At 40.4% G+C, this 12,506-nt stretch overlaps 2 protein-coding genes across 2 annotated transcripts; both read right to left on the bottom strand.

Moving 5' to 3' along the window:
* Nucleotides 1-1,255: 1,255 nt before the first annotated feature.
* LOC129602649 (paramyosin-like) lies at nucleotides 1,256-4,260 on the bottom strand. Its single transcript, XM_055501729.1, has 4 exons — nucleotides 4,124-4,260; nucleotides 3,318-4,034; nucleotides 2,471-2,991; nucleotides 1,256-2,130 (listed from the first exon to the last, which is right to left on the bottom strand). The coding sequence occupies exons 2-4, from the start codon at nucleotides 3,934-3,936 to the stop codon at nucleotides 1,381-1,383; spliced, it is 1,890 nt and encodes a 629-aa protein (XP_055357704.1). The 5' UTR covers nucleotides 3,937-4,034; nucleotides 4,124-4,260; the 3' UTR covers nucleotides 1,256-1,380.
* Nucleotides 4,261-4,801: 541 nt separating this feature from the next.
* LOC129580722 (atrial natriuretic peptide receptor 1-like) lies at nucleotides 4,802-11,298 on the bottom strand. The gene is made up of 18 exons (XM_055471381.1): nucleotides 10,917-11,298; nucleotides 10,185-10,538; nucleotides 10,047-10,090; nucleotides 9,836-9,874; nucleotides 9,668-9,745; nucleotides 9,420-9,563; nucleotides 9,207-9,257; nucleotides 8,958-9,134; nucleotides 8,670-8,887; nucleotides 8,234-8,540; nucleotides 7,877-8,062; nucleotides 7,472-7,781; nucleotides 6,535-6,877; nucleotides 6,199-6,418; nucleotides 5,905-6,043; nucleotides 5,503-5,551; nucleotides 5,147-5,285; nucleotides 4,802-5,066 (listed from the first exon to the last, which is right to left on the bottom strand). Exons 1-18 carry the CDS (start codon nucleotides 11,296-11,298, stop codon nucleotides 4,983-4,985), a joined length of 3,264 nt encoding a protein of 1,087 aa, XP_055327356.1. The 3' UTR covers nucleotides 4,802-4,982.
* Between the last annotated feature and the right edge of the window lie 1,208 nt (nucleotides 11,299-12,506).

Raw genomic sequence — 12,506 nt, 5'->3', positions numbered from 1 at the left:
CTGTAGTACTTGCTGTATTCAAATGGATTTGCGGCACATTGCACAACATCAGTTATTTTATTTATTGAAAACGGATAAACGCGGTACCTGTCTATGTTGCTTGGAAGGCGTGCATGTGGGAATATTCACGATCACAATTACTTCTAGCAATAATAGCACGCACTTCAATTTTTTTATTGATAGTACAACTATACAAGTATTGTTGGAGTTTTTTAGTGCCGCTCTATACCAATAACTATCTTCATTAGTTTGGCAATCATTCGACAAATGAAATATATGTATTTTAGGAGAGCGCGTGCATAGATTATTTAGAACAGATCTTCTTGTAACAAATTATTTATTCCAAAATTGTTTATTGCAATGTTGGCATGTCAAAAGTGGCGAATGTGAATACAGAGCTGATGTAAGCTCCTGTAACCGCCATTTTTAATTATTTATAGAGGTGCAAGCTTTTTTTGCGTATTAAATTCCTAAAATGAGTAACGATTTGGATTCATTTCCTTTTGCAGTTTTACCGTTGGAAATAGCTATCATTGCACATTATGCAAAATTTGTAAATGGTCTTTGATTATAAAGTGAAAAGATTAAAATTAGCGAAATGTCAAGATCAAGAACAAGTCGTAATCAGACAAATACGATTACTCACAGACTCTCCACAGTTCAAACAGTGACGATGACCTACTCAACACTAAACACACGGCGAAATCAACTATACAGTGCAGTACACAGTTCCTTAAAGCATTTCTCAAGAATAAATCCCCGAAATTAACGTCTGGCAAATCAGTGGTTGACCACGCATTTTCATGATTTCCTGTCTTTCAACTGCTACCACTGCTTGCTACAAAATGCTGCCAACAACGGACAAACCTGTAATCGAATCACGAATGCGATGGATTACGGACATGAGCTTGTATGATTATGATTACAGATTACTGAAAAAATACAAAAATATATACGCAAAAACTAAAATAACGTTACGAAAATAAAAAAATTAATATTAAAGATTTGAATTCAAAGACAAGTTATCCAGCTCATTACTACAAAGCTAGACATCACACTTGTTTGAAGCCGGTCTTCCACTGCCAAAAAACGATTCCATGCATTGCAGCCATATAATTATGTAGATTGTAGATGCGTGTACTGAGCCGTGTCATTAGAAGAGCAGTCTGTGATAGCAAAATCTAATGTTCCCAGTAACCAAAAAATATGTAGTCACAGATTCATATATTTATGGCAGCATACTCGGTACGTAGTTTTCAAGTTGCATTTGCTTCAAATAAAAAACAATAAAGAAGATTAATTAAGTGATTACAAGCATGAAAGATGTAGGCAGTACAGCGCTAGCTAGCACTGGCAAATAATTTTCGAAGGTCACGTTCACTACTCCTCTCGACTAATTTTGTGGGTGGACTGTATAGCCAACAATTGGGCGGCCAGGCTCTGACACTCGGCTAACAACTGCCGATTGAGCTCCACCGCACTGCCGTATTTATGGCTGACATCTACATGAAACACACTATTCTCCAACCGCTCTTTCTCCTGTACCCCGCGTACACTGTCCAATTGTCCGGCCAACCCGGCACATTCATCTTTGAATTTCTCAATCAGCTGGGTCTGACGCTGCCACAAGTCCTGCAATTGTTCGTCGGCCGCGGCCGTGTGTTGGCGCAGCTGTTGCAGTTCCTTCTCACGCTGCTCAATGCGGCTCTTTAAGACATCAATTTCGGCATCAGCCGATAATGGACGATGATTACTGACGGCTGCACTGTGCTCAACCTGCCGATCAACGTCAGCCAGTTGCATTAAGAGCTGGGCGTTTTCCTGCCCAACGGCCGCCGAGGCTGTCCGTGCCAGCTCCAGCTCATGCTTTAATTTTAACAATTGGTCTTCGTTGTTTTTCCACTTCGTCATGTAGTGTTGGCGTTCGCATTCGTCATGTTGATGCTGGATGGATGAGCGCTCCTCGGCCGCACTGGCCGCTGCACGCAACTGCGCCATTTCCGACTGGAGCTGCTGTACGCTCTCCGCCACAATATCGTCTACGTTGCCTGAGCGGATCTTTGCTAGATGCACTTCTGCTTCAACCTTTTCCCGGCGTAACCGCTCTTCAGTGAGCTTCATTTGAATAGCCTAGGAAGTTTACATCAAACTCTGGATACTTCTGTAATTCTGTTGCTAATTTAATTTAGGCGTTAACAAACTTAGCTAAATATTTTATTCAGCGTTTAGTAAGACAGATTAGCACTACACACCGTTAATCGATCAAATCAAATTAACCAGCCTATTTTTAATTCAACAAACCATTGTTTCGATACAGAATTGATTTTTAATTACATGATAAATAATTATCGTACTGAATAGGTAATCGTGCAACAAACAAGTCTAGTTTTTCAAAGTGTTTGTATTGATACGGTTTTATCGTGCACTACCCTAGATTTCAATCAAATTCTAACATATTTTAGTACGGTACCTGCAACTGCTCATCCAAATCTTTCTGGCGCAATTGTACCGCGTCTGCATTATCACGTGACTCACTGACCAGCCGCTCATTCTCGGACCGATATTTTCTCTGCAACGAAAGCATTTCGCTTTCCAGCTGCGTTTTCGTCATGCTACTCTGAATTTCCTGACGATGTACAACGTCTTTTAAAATGGTATTCTCCGCATGGATCTGTCCAAGTTGTTCTTTGACCACAGCAATTTCCGTCAAAAGGTTTGCTTCACGCAGCTTGAGTGTCTTAATATTACTGGACAAAGTGTCCACTAAACCTTCCATATCCGATACGGATGTTGTGGAGGTTGTCGGGGCTTTCTGGAGCTTTTCCTGCAGCTCATCCACAGCCGAAATTTTATCTTGCAGCTGTTGTCGAATAAAGGTGATTTCATCGGCCAGGCGTTGTCGTTCTTGCTCTTTGGCGGTTAGTTCGGCTTCCAGCGCTTGGACCTGCGATGCTAAGGCATTCTGTACAGATTTCACTGTACTGGCCGAACCTTTATAGAAGCGATTTGGGTAATAGCATTGGAATGCACAACTATTTAAAAAATTCAGCAAACTGATTCTTTGGTTGTGCTATTTAAAATCCATTTTGCAAAAGCTGGCTTTTCCCTGCATAAATAAATTTATTTCTGAAATTTTAAACTAAAGTTAATTTTTTTACTTAACTATTTCTTCAAAGTGATATAACCAGTTTTAATATTACCTTTAAAGGTTTGGCGAAATTATTTATTAGGACATATAAGGATTGTTTTATTTTAACCATCTTACAAATGTATATTAATTTTGTACGCAAGTGTGTCGTGTGTACATTTTGTCATACCATTGGTCGGCGGGACATTTTCAATGGTTCCGACAGTCTGCAGAAGGTAGTCCATGTTGGACTGCGCCGACCGCAGACTGACCACCGATCGCATTTGATTGTTCTCCTCCGTAACGAGCGACAGCTCCCTCTCCAGCATCCGCGATTTAGACGACAGATCACGGTTCTCCGTGTTGAGTTTGTCGAGCAGGGCCTGCTGTGCATCGATCACCACCACCAGATCGGCCGTGCTCAGTTCATGGAATTTCTCACCGTATACCAGCGTGGATCCGGATCGGTCACCGCGGACCGACTGCATATTCTGCCCCGTTATCTCACCCGGCGAGGGAAAATTCTCATGATTTAAAGGAACGGTATCGGCGGTGGTTTGCGGTGTAAAGTAGAAAGAAGAGGACGCTTTGACGGAGAGCGGCGATGTCTGCTTAAGCAGCTTGCGAGGTCGTGCTGGCGCCACCGGACCGTTTCCCGATGAGGAGCTGGAACTGGAACGGTGCAACAGTGTGTCGTCCTGGACAGGCATCACGGCTGCAGTATCCGGGAAGTTCACAGAAGGCTCTGCGTCAGTTTTCTCGGGGTCAGTCGTGCAATGGATGCAAGTGCTGTAAATTGGTTGAATCATAACACCGCGTCCAGGGCTGGAATTCAAGCCAGACCATTCGCATCTGTGTGCAGTGGGTAGAGATGCTTGCGTCTTTCATTTAGTAGCACTATTAACAGCTTAACCACAAAAAAGAAATCATTTTGATGCTCAACAAAACGAGTACACAATTCATGCCAGTTACAGGTTTCCGTAATTATGCAGTTACCTTTTTACAATTTGCTGCTTATTTCGTCATCGTTTAATAGTTTCTTAAACGCGAAAGCCACAGCACCTTGCGTACTGTGCAATACATAGTGAATGCTTTCCGTATCAGATCAAATAACTCTGCAGGTACAGTATGTGTTCGAATCCAGACTGACTTGGGAGCAAAACCAATCGATAGTTGCAGGTGCGGCAGGAAGCTGCATGTTGCTAGCTTTGGTATCTGTACTATAAATAATACATGCTGCACCCTGAACGTAATACTGCAATAGCGCAGAGAGATAATCAATATCAATTTATTTTTTAATAAAAATGAACTTAAGGGCGGACTTTAGTTTTTTAAGCTGCAAAATGGACCTTCATAATATGTCTTGACGAGCACGTCGGCGGTACAACAGCTGGAAAATACATAAATAGGAATATAACTGTAGTGAAATCTCTTAATTGGACCTTTGGAAGACGATATAACCATACAGCTAACCCTAAAAAATCAGAAACGACGCACATAAGTAAACAACTGCATTTAACAGTGCAATAGTTACTAATTATTCCCAGACGTCATAAGAATTGGACCGAAGAATTACCCTGTTGATAATGACTGTTGACCCCTGGTCTTCTACGAGTGTACAGTATGCTCGTTTCTGCACTGTCTTTATCTTTCCTTCTTAAAACACGGCCTGAACTGCTAGCTGGTCATTAACTTCTTATTTAACACAAATTCGCGAAAATACGGATCAACAGAAATTTTTTCCGGTTGAGCAATGCATTCAACGTGTAAACCGAAAAATCACATGCATGAAAATGTAGGCAAGAGAATCAGTCCGCAGCAAATATTGATGAATTTGGTTTTTCGGTTCAGATGTTCAGATTTTCAACTTCTTCACAGGTATATCTTTAACTGCGCCATCTTTGCTGATAAGCCAATATGTAATTAAATTTCCTTTCCCCTGAAAGCCAAGCGTCATGATACTGACAGATAAATGCATGCATATATCGTTCATTCTTTCGGGCTTTTTTACATGCATACCTTTATAAACACTTCACCTCTCGGTTCGATTACAAAACCGTATTCTTTAGCCAGAGAAGCCGCTGCTTCGCTCATATGGTTTTTGGACGGAACACCATTACTTTCCATCCTTGATGCTGTGTTGATTGTGTCGCCGAACCTGTAAAGTTGCAGAACGCATGCCGTAAAGAACAATCTAACTGCCGAATACATTATTATGCAGTTGTAATTATGGTACTGTACTATGTAGTTTTCGCATCACTATTACTATTGTATTGCCAGTTATTTTTTACACGCGGAAGCAGTGTGCTCGGAATAAAAACATAACTAACACTGACTAAAAGAATGACCACTCTTTAATTTTTATTTTTTCTTACAGGCAATACCGAGGACACTTCAGCCCCACTACACCAGCCACCACGGGACCTGAAAACAATTCGTATCAAAGGCAAGCTGAACTTACAGATAAGCTACAGGTGCACGCGTGTTAGTTATTACTTTATGCCACGATATAGATATTTTACGCTGTAAAATACAGCAGTCTTTAAAAAATTCCGCCCTTTCGTACAACAGCCATTCTGTGGATCCTGACTTCGCGTTTCCACATTCCTGATTTCTTATAGAATGATTTAACTTGCACAAAATGTTGATAATAATTGCGTCAACGTTTTGTGCAAGTTGTGCAAGTTTGTGCAAGTTGTGCAAGTTGATAATAATTACGTCATTAGTGCATATCATGAGTGCATAAAATTGTATAATTAATTGCTTGATACGAGTACCTGAGTTTATACCGACACGGAGCTGCAACTGCGTTTGGCTGAACTTAACAGCGAATCGACTCTGCAATATCAGAGCCATTTCACAAACATGAGCGGCATGGATGTTGTTGAATGTACGCGTAGGCAAACCACTGCACACCTACAATTTACAAACAGTACAATTTACAATTTACAAACGATTTTGGCAACATAACTGCTATTATGATTATAATTTTTTAAATTCAATGTAAATGTTGCTTTAAAAAAGCGGAAGTACGCAACGCTATATTATTCGTAAAGGTCAATCTTTCTAACCATGTACGAGTCGCTGATTGTTTCCACCTTGTAGACTTCTAGTCCATCAATACTGACATCGAATTCCAAATAGACACCGTTAAGAAACTGGATGACAGTCATAGGAGGAGATGAAATAGCAAAATTTAGGAATCCGAAGATTGAACTGAAGTATATTGTGGCACATTCAAAGTGTTCGGGGTGCACAATCTGACCGGCTCGTAATTGTTTCAGAATCTCCCTACAAAAATACAAAGCCTATGTATATGTGTGTGTTACACCTGAAACTGCATAATAAGTTTTATGAGATAATTATTTTGCACTATTTATATATATACACATGTGTTATAAATTTACTTCGGAAGCATCTCTTTCAAAAGCATATCGCAATGGTTTCGTTCCTCAATCAGCTCCTGTGTTCTTTCAGCTACAGTATGCTCCAGCGTTCGAGCATGAGCGTTAAGGCGTCGCATTAAACGATCAAAAAGTGATCCCTTTGTTCGCATTTTCAATTGTTCCATAACAGTATCCAGTTTCGTCCCAGCCTGCCGCATCGTGAACCGGTCATCGGGATTTTCTGCCCAACATCCCTGAAGAAACGTTTTGAATGCACTCTCGGCTGCCGGAATGAGTTGCAGACTCTCCAGCGAAGGCCGAAATGGAAATTCTTCAGTATTTTTTTTAACTTTTTCCACCATTGCTAGAAATGCAGAGGAAAAGATTGTTAGCGTAGCAATCAGATGTAAATCATGTAACATAAACTTGCTTGTAAAAGTATAGCTCTTGGACCATTTTGGTAATAACTATTTACTCAGACACTAATTAAGACAGGTAAAGAATGGGCTTTTTTTGATGATGAATGAAAATGCTGCTAAAATCGATTTGTTGCATGCAGCCTCAGCACACATCAGCTTAACTTAAAACCACTGCATGTATTGTACCTATAGTAATATTACTAAAGAATGGTCATGTAAAAGGGACGACCAAGTTTGAAAAGCAGAATTAATACGATAAACAAATTAACACAAGAAGCAAAATCAGTGCAGTAGATTAATAAAATTAATACATTTTAATATGTCCTAGTATTTATTGCGACACTATAGGAGCAATAGCACAGCTGGAATTCTCTCAGATACGGAACTGCATAATTCCCGGAGGAAGTGTAATCGTATACGTGTTTTCACCCGCGCAAGAACAGTTATTAAACATAAGAAAAAAGGTTTTCTTTAATTGGTTATAATTGGACGTGACTAGCATGTCTCTCTACACAACATTATTAAATTCTGCGTCTTACATTCGAGGTCCGCAGGGTGCAAAGTTTTTGTATTAAATGGCCCGGATTGTGTGAAGATTTCAACAGCAATTATTCCGTATGTATATATGTCGCTTTGTTCCGATGGCATCCCACCACGCAGCACTTCCGGAGCCGTCCATAGCGTATAATAGACAGATGCCGGGCACTGTGCACGCCGGCTTAAGTAGCACCACATGCGCTCGTTGCCTACATCCGACAGCTTCAGCGTGAAGTAATTATCCAACAGGCATTTCGTACTTTTCAGATTTCCATGGAACTTTATTTGCGAACTATGCAGAAAGCGCAGAGCCTGCCAAAATGTGGGCGAGGTTAACCGACAAGATTTCATCTCTATACCTTGGAATAGTTACCATGCATTGGTAATCAAACGCTAACTTTACTCACATCCGCAAGGTCAACGAGAAAGGAGAATTTCATGTCCCAGTCAAAACCGCTGCTCCCTTTTGAAAAACTGCTTTGATTCATGTCATAGATGGATCCTTTCTTTCGATATTCTTCCACAAAATTGTACTCTTTTTCCAAACATGCTCCCACAAAATCATTGATGTGTCGATGTTGTACTGTGTGAAGCTGCAAAAACCGGTAGTTAAAATTAATATTATGTTCGGAAACATCAAAATGTGGCTAGAATGGAGACTTCTAAATACAATTGTTAAACAAGGAGTTTACGAACTTCCAGATTTAAACTATACAAAATCTTAACATAGATTACTTGTAACTTTTGCACGCCTTGTTAATGACCTTTCGCATAAACTTGAGAAATGTTCTGTTGGGCACAATAATGCTCTGCTTCTCCTTTTCCGTTGGAATTACAAAGCAGGTAGTCCACACCATGCGCTCATTAAATATTGCCAGCCGATGACTGTTTGTGTTGTTTTTTGCAGTTAGAGTCTCTTTGATAGTTGTCTGTTGATATGCGGGGCTAAACACTGCTTGGGAAGCATAGAGTGATGTTGCGCCGTGCACAGTGGATACGGGCAGCGTTGACAGATCAGCGAAATCTACGCGCCACCATTGAGATAACAATTCAGCTTCGCGACGTTGCCGGCTACAAAATCAAACTAAGGTTAGTCTGTGATATAAAGTAATTATTTAAATTTTAAAAAACTTCTGGAAACGCTTGCATCTTTTAATTGTGCCGCGAGTTACAGTAAAGGTCATTCATTCACAGGCCTACTTCAGTCTTAAGACCACGACAACCGCGATAGCCGCGATGGCTAGAAATGCTCCCACGACCGCCTCGATTATCATATTTTGATACGTATGGTCGATGCAGTATTCGCCATGAAGCCCACACGCTGGACGATCGCGTGGAACTTCTTTTCCTTTCCATTCTATAACTGCGCCTTTGACTGCCACCAGTCTTCTTGTGACTGGATCAGTCACATAGACGGTCTGCGGAAAATGTTAGATATATGTATATGTTGGTTTTGAAGCTTCTTTTAACGCCATAGCTGATTATTACCTCGAAATCTTTCTTGTTGACGTCGTACTGTACAACCTCTAACACAGTCTGCCGACTTCCGCTAGGCGAAATTGTCAGTTTCCGTGTTTCTATTTCTATGGATTTATTAAAAAACCGCCGAGCAAACTCCTTTCCACTAATGTAATCCGGCAGCGAAGTGTAAGTTTCATTAAGTACCTGCAAGGATTACGTAAAAATTAGATTGGATGATCCAGCGAAATAAATAAATATATTTTTTATTCCATTTACCTCAGCCAGAGCTTCTACCGCTTCCAAGCAGCTAAGTGACAAGTCATTTTCCTGCAAAAATACGCGCGTATACCGATGTACAAAGTAATTGGTGATAACAAAGAATGAAAGGGAAAGTAGCAGATTAACTATACGGCCGAGACTGTATTCTAGGGGTTACACCCCTAGAGTACAGACTTGGTATGGCATAGACATATATCTGCAATTACTTACTCTATAAAAACTTGCTGTCTCGTAAGATTCATGATAATACTCTATGCGGCGATCAATTATAGCATCGGTAACATCTTCTATTTTTGTCCAGTTTACAGGGGGATGCCGAAAGATGAAAACATTTGGCAGAGCTTTTCTCACATTCTATAAAAATATTGTGTGACACTTATTACGATATATACGTATTGTTAACCCTAAACTTCAAATATATTGTGTATAACATACTGTGCTGTGCTACTCGTACATACCTGGTCGATGGATTCGTTACGGTTCCATTTGAGAGCTAAATCCTTTGGAACAGATCCAATGAAAGGGCTTATGAATACCTAATTATGAAACATATGACTTTAGGGCCGTATAAAATCATGCAACAATTAAAAAAGTCAAGATCAAGTTCAGTTGATCGGTTCGCTTACATAGTCTCCGTTAGCCATGTTATTTTCGTAGGCGGCAGACTGCAGAAAAAAACATACAGTACTTTTGTAACGGTTTGTTAGTACTCGTATGACAAAAAAACCTTTAACGAAATACCGTTGATTTTTGCCAAAGTTACGCAACTTCTTTTCAGCATGTAAATAACAACATTTGCGACATTTTTTTTCATCTCTTGCGAATACATTGATTTACCAGAAACGTCCTCTGCACTCTCGTAGTTGTACACAACAGAACAACTGCAAAGAAAAGTGCATTGGATATAATCATCCACATACACGGGGAAGGGCATTAATTTTAATAAAGCTGCAAAATTTGCATAATGAGCCATACTTCGACTAAAGTTGGATATTTGCCACAATACTGACGGCCATTCAAACCCAGCTGCATCGGAATCAATCGGTATTCGCAAGAACTGCATTGTGCCATTCTGCATGCGACCTTCCAGCATTTTTAACGAACCGATACACATGGAGTTATATCTGTTAAACAAGTCTGCCCCTTTGGAAAGCGTATCCGACACAGCGACAATGGACTGCCAGTGATACTGGTCCATAAAGGCGGACAACGACGACGCCATTTGAGTGACAGACAGAGCGCCAAACGCCAGCACGGAAGGATACCGGCTTTTATCACTCATTTTTTCGTCAAACGTCCCGCTACGAAAAACTTTCTTGTCGCAGTTCACTAACTGAGTTTTACCTCAATTAATGGCACAGTACAAAATCATGTTAATTATATTTTCGTAGTTCTTACCATGCTATCGCTAGTACATCGAGTTCTGTGAAAGCAGCAATAACAAAGGTCATCCCATGTTTACAGCTTTTTACGATACTGATATTTATTTTTTTCTACCAGAACTTTTTTGTGAGTCTTTTTCGTACCTCTACCAATGTCTCCCAAAATCGAAAACGCTCGGTAGCATGCTGAAATCGATTGCAGGTAAACAAATTGTTATCGAAAAAGGTATATACATATATTCAGTACGATTGTCTTTATGCGTAAAATAAAATAGCCGATATATAATAGCCAATATTGAAATAGCCGATATGACAACCATGATACCTGAGGTCACAAAAACAGTTAATCCTGATTGATTGCGGCCTGAGAAGTCCAATCTTCCATAGAAAACACTGGATGCATTCAGCCACTGTGCGACACCTTCGCTAATAGCCGAATCTTCAGCTGCATCACACGGAGCAATATTGCTCCCGTTGTACGGTGAGGCTTTAGATATCCAGTGGATATTGCTAAAAACATTGGGATACTGCTGCTTAGACCGCTCAATGGCCACATCGATGGTCGGTACAATGGCCGCGTTGCCCTGACTGGCCTCTTTGCCGGCGTAGGCGAATGAGACAATGTTGACACGCGACGACTGTGTCGGCGCCGGTAAATTTGGCAGAAAACCGACGCTGAACAAAATTATCGTGACCCAGCCTTGCATCGTGAGTGATGTGGTGGTTTTTTTTTGTTGCTTCCACAAAATCAGTGAGAATTTCCAGCGGTGTGAGTAATTTGATGCAAAATTAATTAATCTGCAATTTCCTGGATGGGGATACGCAGTTGCAGGTTGATGAACGGGATACGTCAGATGACATTAAATCATTAGCATGCAACTCGAGATACCACTCGAGTAGTGCATACAGCAAAGGCATAACAATAGTATCCCTAGTACTAGAAATGTAAAGGAAAAAGGTCAAGATTAGCTGTGGCATGTGGGTATCGAATTCCGGATGTTGCAGGTTTCTCGCCGATGTGATACCTAAACAGATATGACAACACAGTACCCATCGTAGTCGTATGAAAAGTTCCGTTCTAGGAACCTCAATAAAGACGCTAACGAAGGTAATATCGACTGATTCACACGCATCTACTGCACCAGGAAAGGTTACTGGACGACGGATCGGAAGATTGTGATAGACTACTGTACTCGCAGGCTAATGGTAAGTACGTCATGCGTACCGGCATACGTACACCGTCTGCGAAGAAATCACAACTTTACTGTCCAACACAATTTAGTAACTCTTTTGATGCGGCACTGGATATCTAATTCGCAGCAAATAACAACATACATAGCGTCGGCACCCAACACATTTAGAGAAGAAATTTTTATGTAACATATGATGAGCCAGTTCGTCAAAGTTGATACGGGAACTTAGCGCGGATTGGATTGCGAATTCTGGAATTCGTACTAATTGGTTTTGTTGCTTGGGTCATACGGCCTGAAAATACAAAACATACTAAGTCTTATACACACATACATACACATGTACATTCACATTTCCTGCATACGGTGCCCACATATCTGAAGAATAGTAGGATATCCATAAACTGGCAGTTATGGTACACCTCATAGCGATAAATTAACATCCTTTGTGGAAATCAATATATAAAAACAGATTATTAAAATATAGTTTATGCAACGCTCGCAGCAAACCGAAAATGATTTCAGGATGTATTTTAAAGAACGAATAGAAATGCCTGAGGTGTGCATATTTTCATGTGCCGAACTTGATCTAAGTAATTAAATCCTTTCTTGATTGTCGGTTAGTAAGGTAAATTAAGCCAATCGTCGGAATTTAAAGTACAATCATAATGAAATTTTCTAATGTCAAATATGATTACAGCTGCTTTCTTTAAATATTGCTGGTA

Source organism: Paramacrobiotus metropolitanus, unplaced genomic scaffold (genome assembly GCF_019649055.1).
Source record: "Paramacrobiotus metropolitanus isolate TYO unplaced genomic scaffold, Prichtersi_v1.0 Parri_scaffold0000004, whole genome shotgun sequence".
NCBI classification, from domain to species: Eukaryota; Metazoa; Tardigrada; class Eutardigrada; order Parachela; family Macrobiotidae; genus Paramacrobiotus; species Paramacrobiotus metropolitanus.
This window is presented reverse-complemented; position numbering and strand designations above follow the sequence as displayed.

Excerpts from the sequence above, each read along its gene's own strand:
- LOC129602649 (XM_055501729.1), bottom strand. The coding sequence starts at position 3,936 with ATGATTCAACCAATTTACAGCACTTGCATCCATTGCACGACTGACCCC. Across the intron at positions 2,992-3,317 it reads AAATGTCCCGCCGACCAATG|GTTCGGCCAGTACAGTGAAA; the intron begins GTATGACAAAAT and ends GCTTCTATAAAG. Across the intron at positions 2,131-2,470 it reads ATTTGGATGAGCAGTTGCAG|GCTATTCAAATGAAGCTCAC; the intron begins GTACCGTACTAA and ends TAAACTTCCTAG.
- LOC129580722 (XM_055471381.1), bottom strand. The coding sequence starts at position 11,298 with ATGCAAGGCTGGGTCACGATAATTTTGTTCAGCGTCGGTTTTCTGCCA. Across the intron at positions 9,258-9,419 it reads AGACAGCAAGTTTTTATAGA|GAAAATGACTTGTCACTTAG; the intron begins GTAAGTAATTGC and ends GTATTTTTGCAG. Across the intron at positions 6,044-6,198 it reads CAATCAGCGACTCGTACATG|GTGTGCAGTGGTTTGCCTAC; the intron begins GTTAGAAAGATT and ends TGTAAATTGTAG.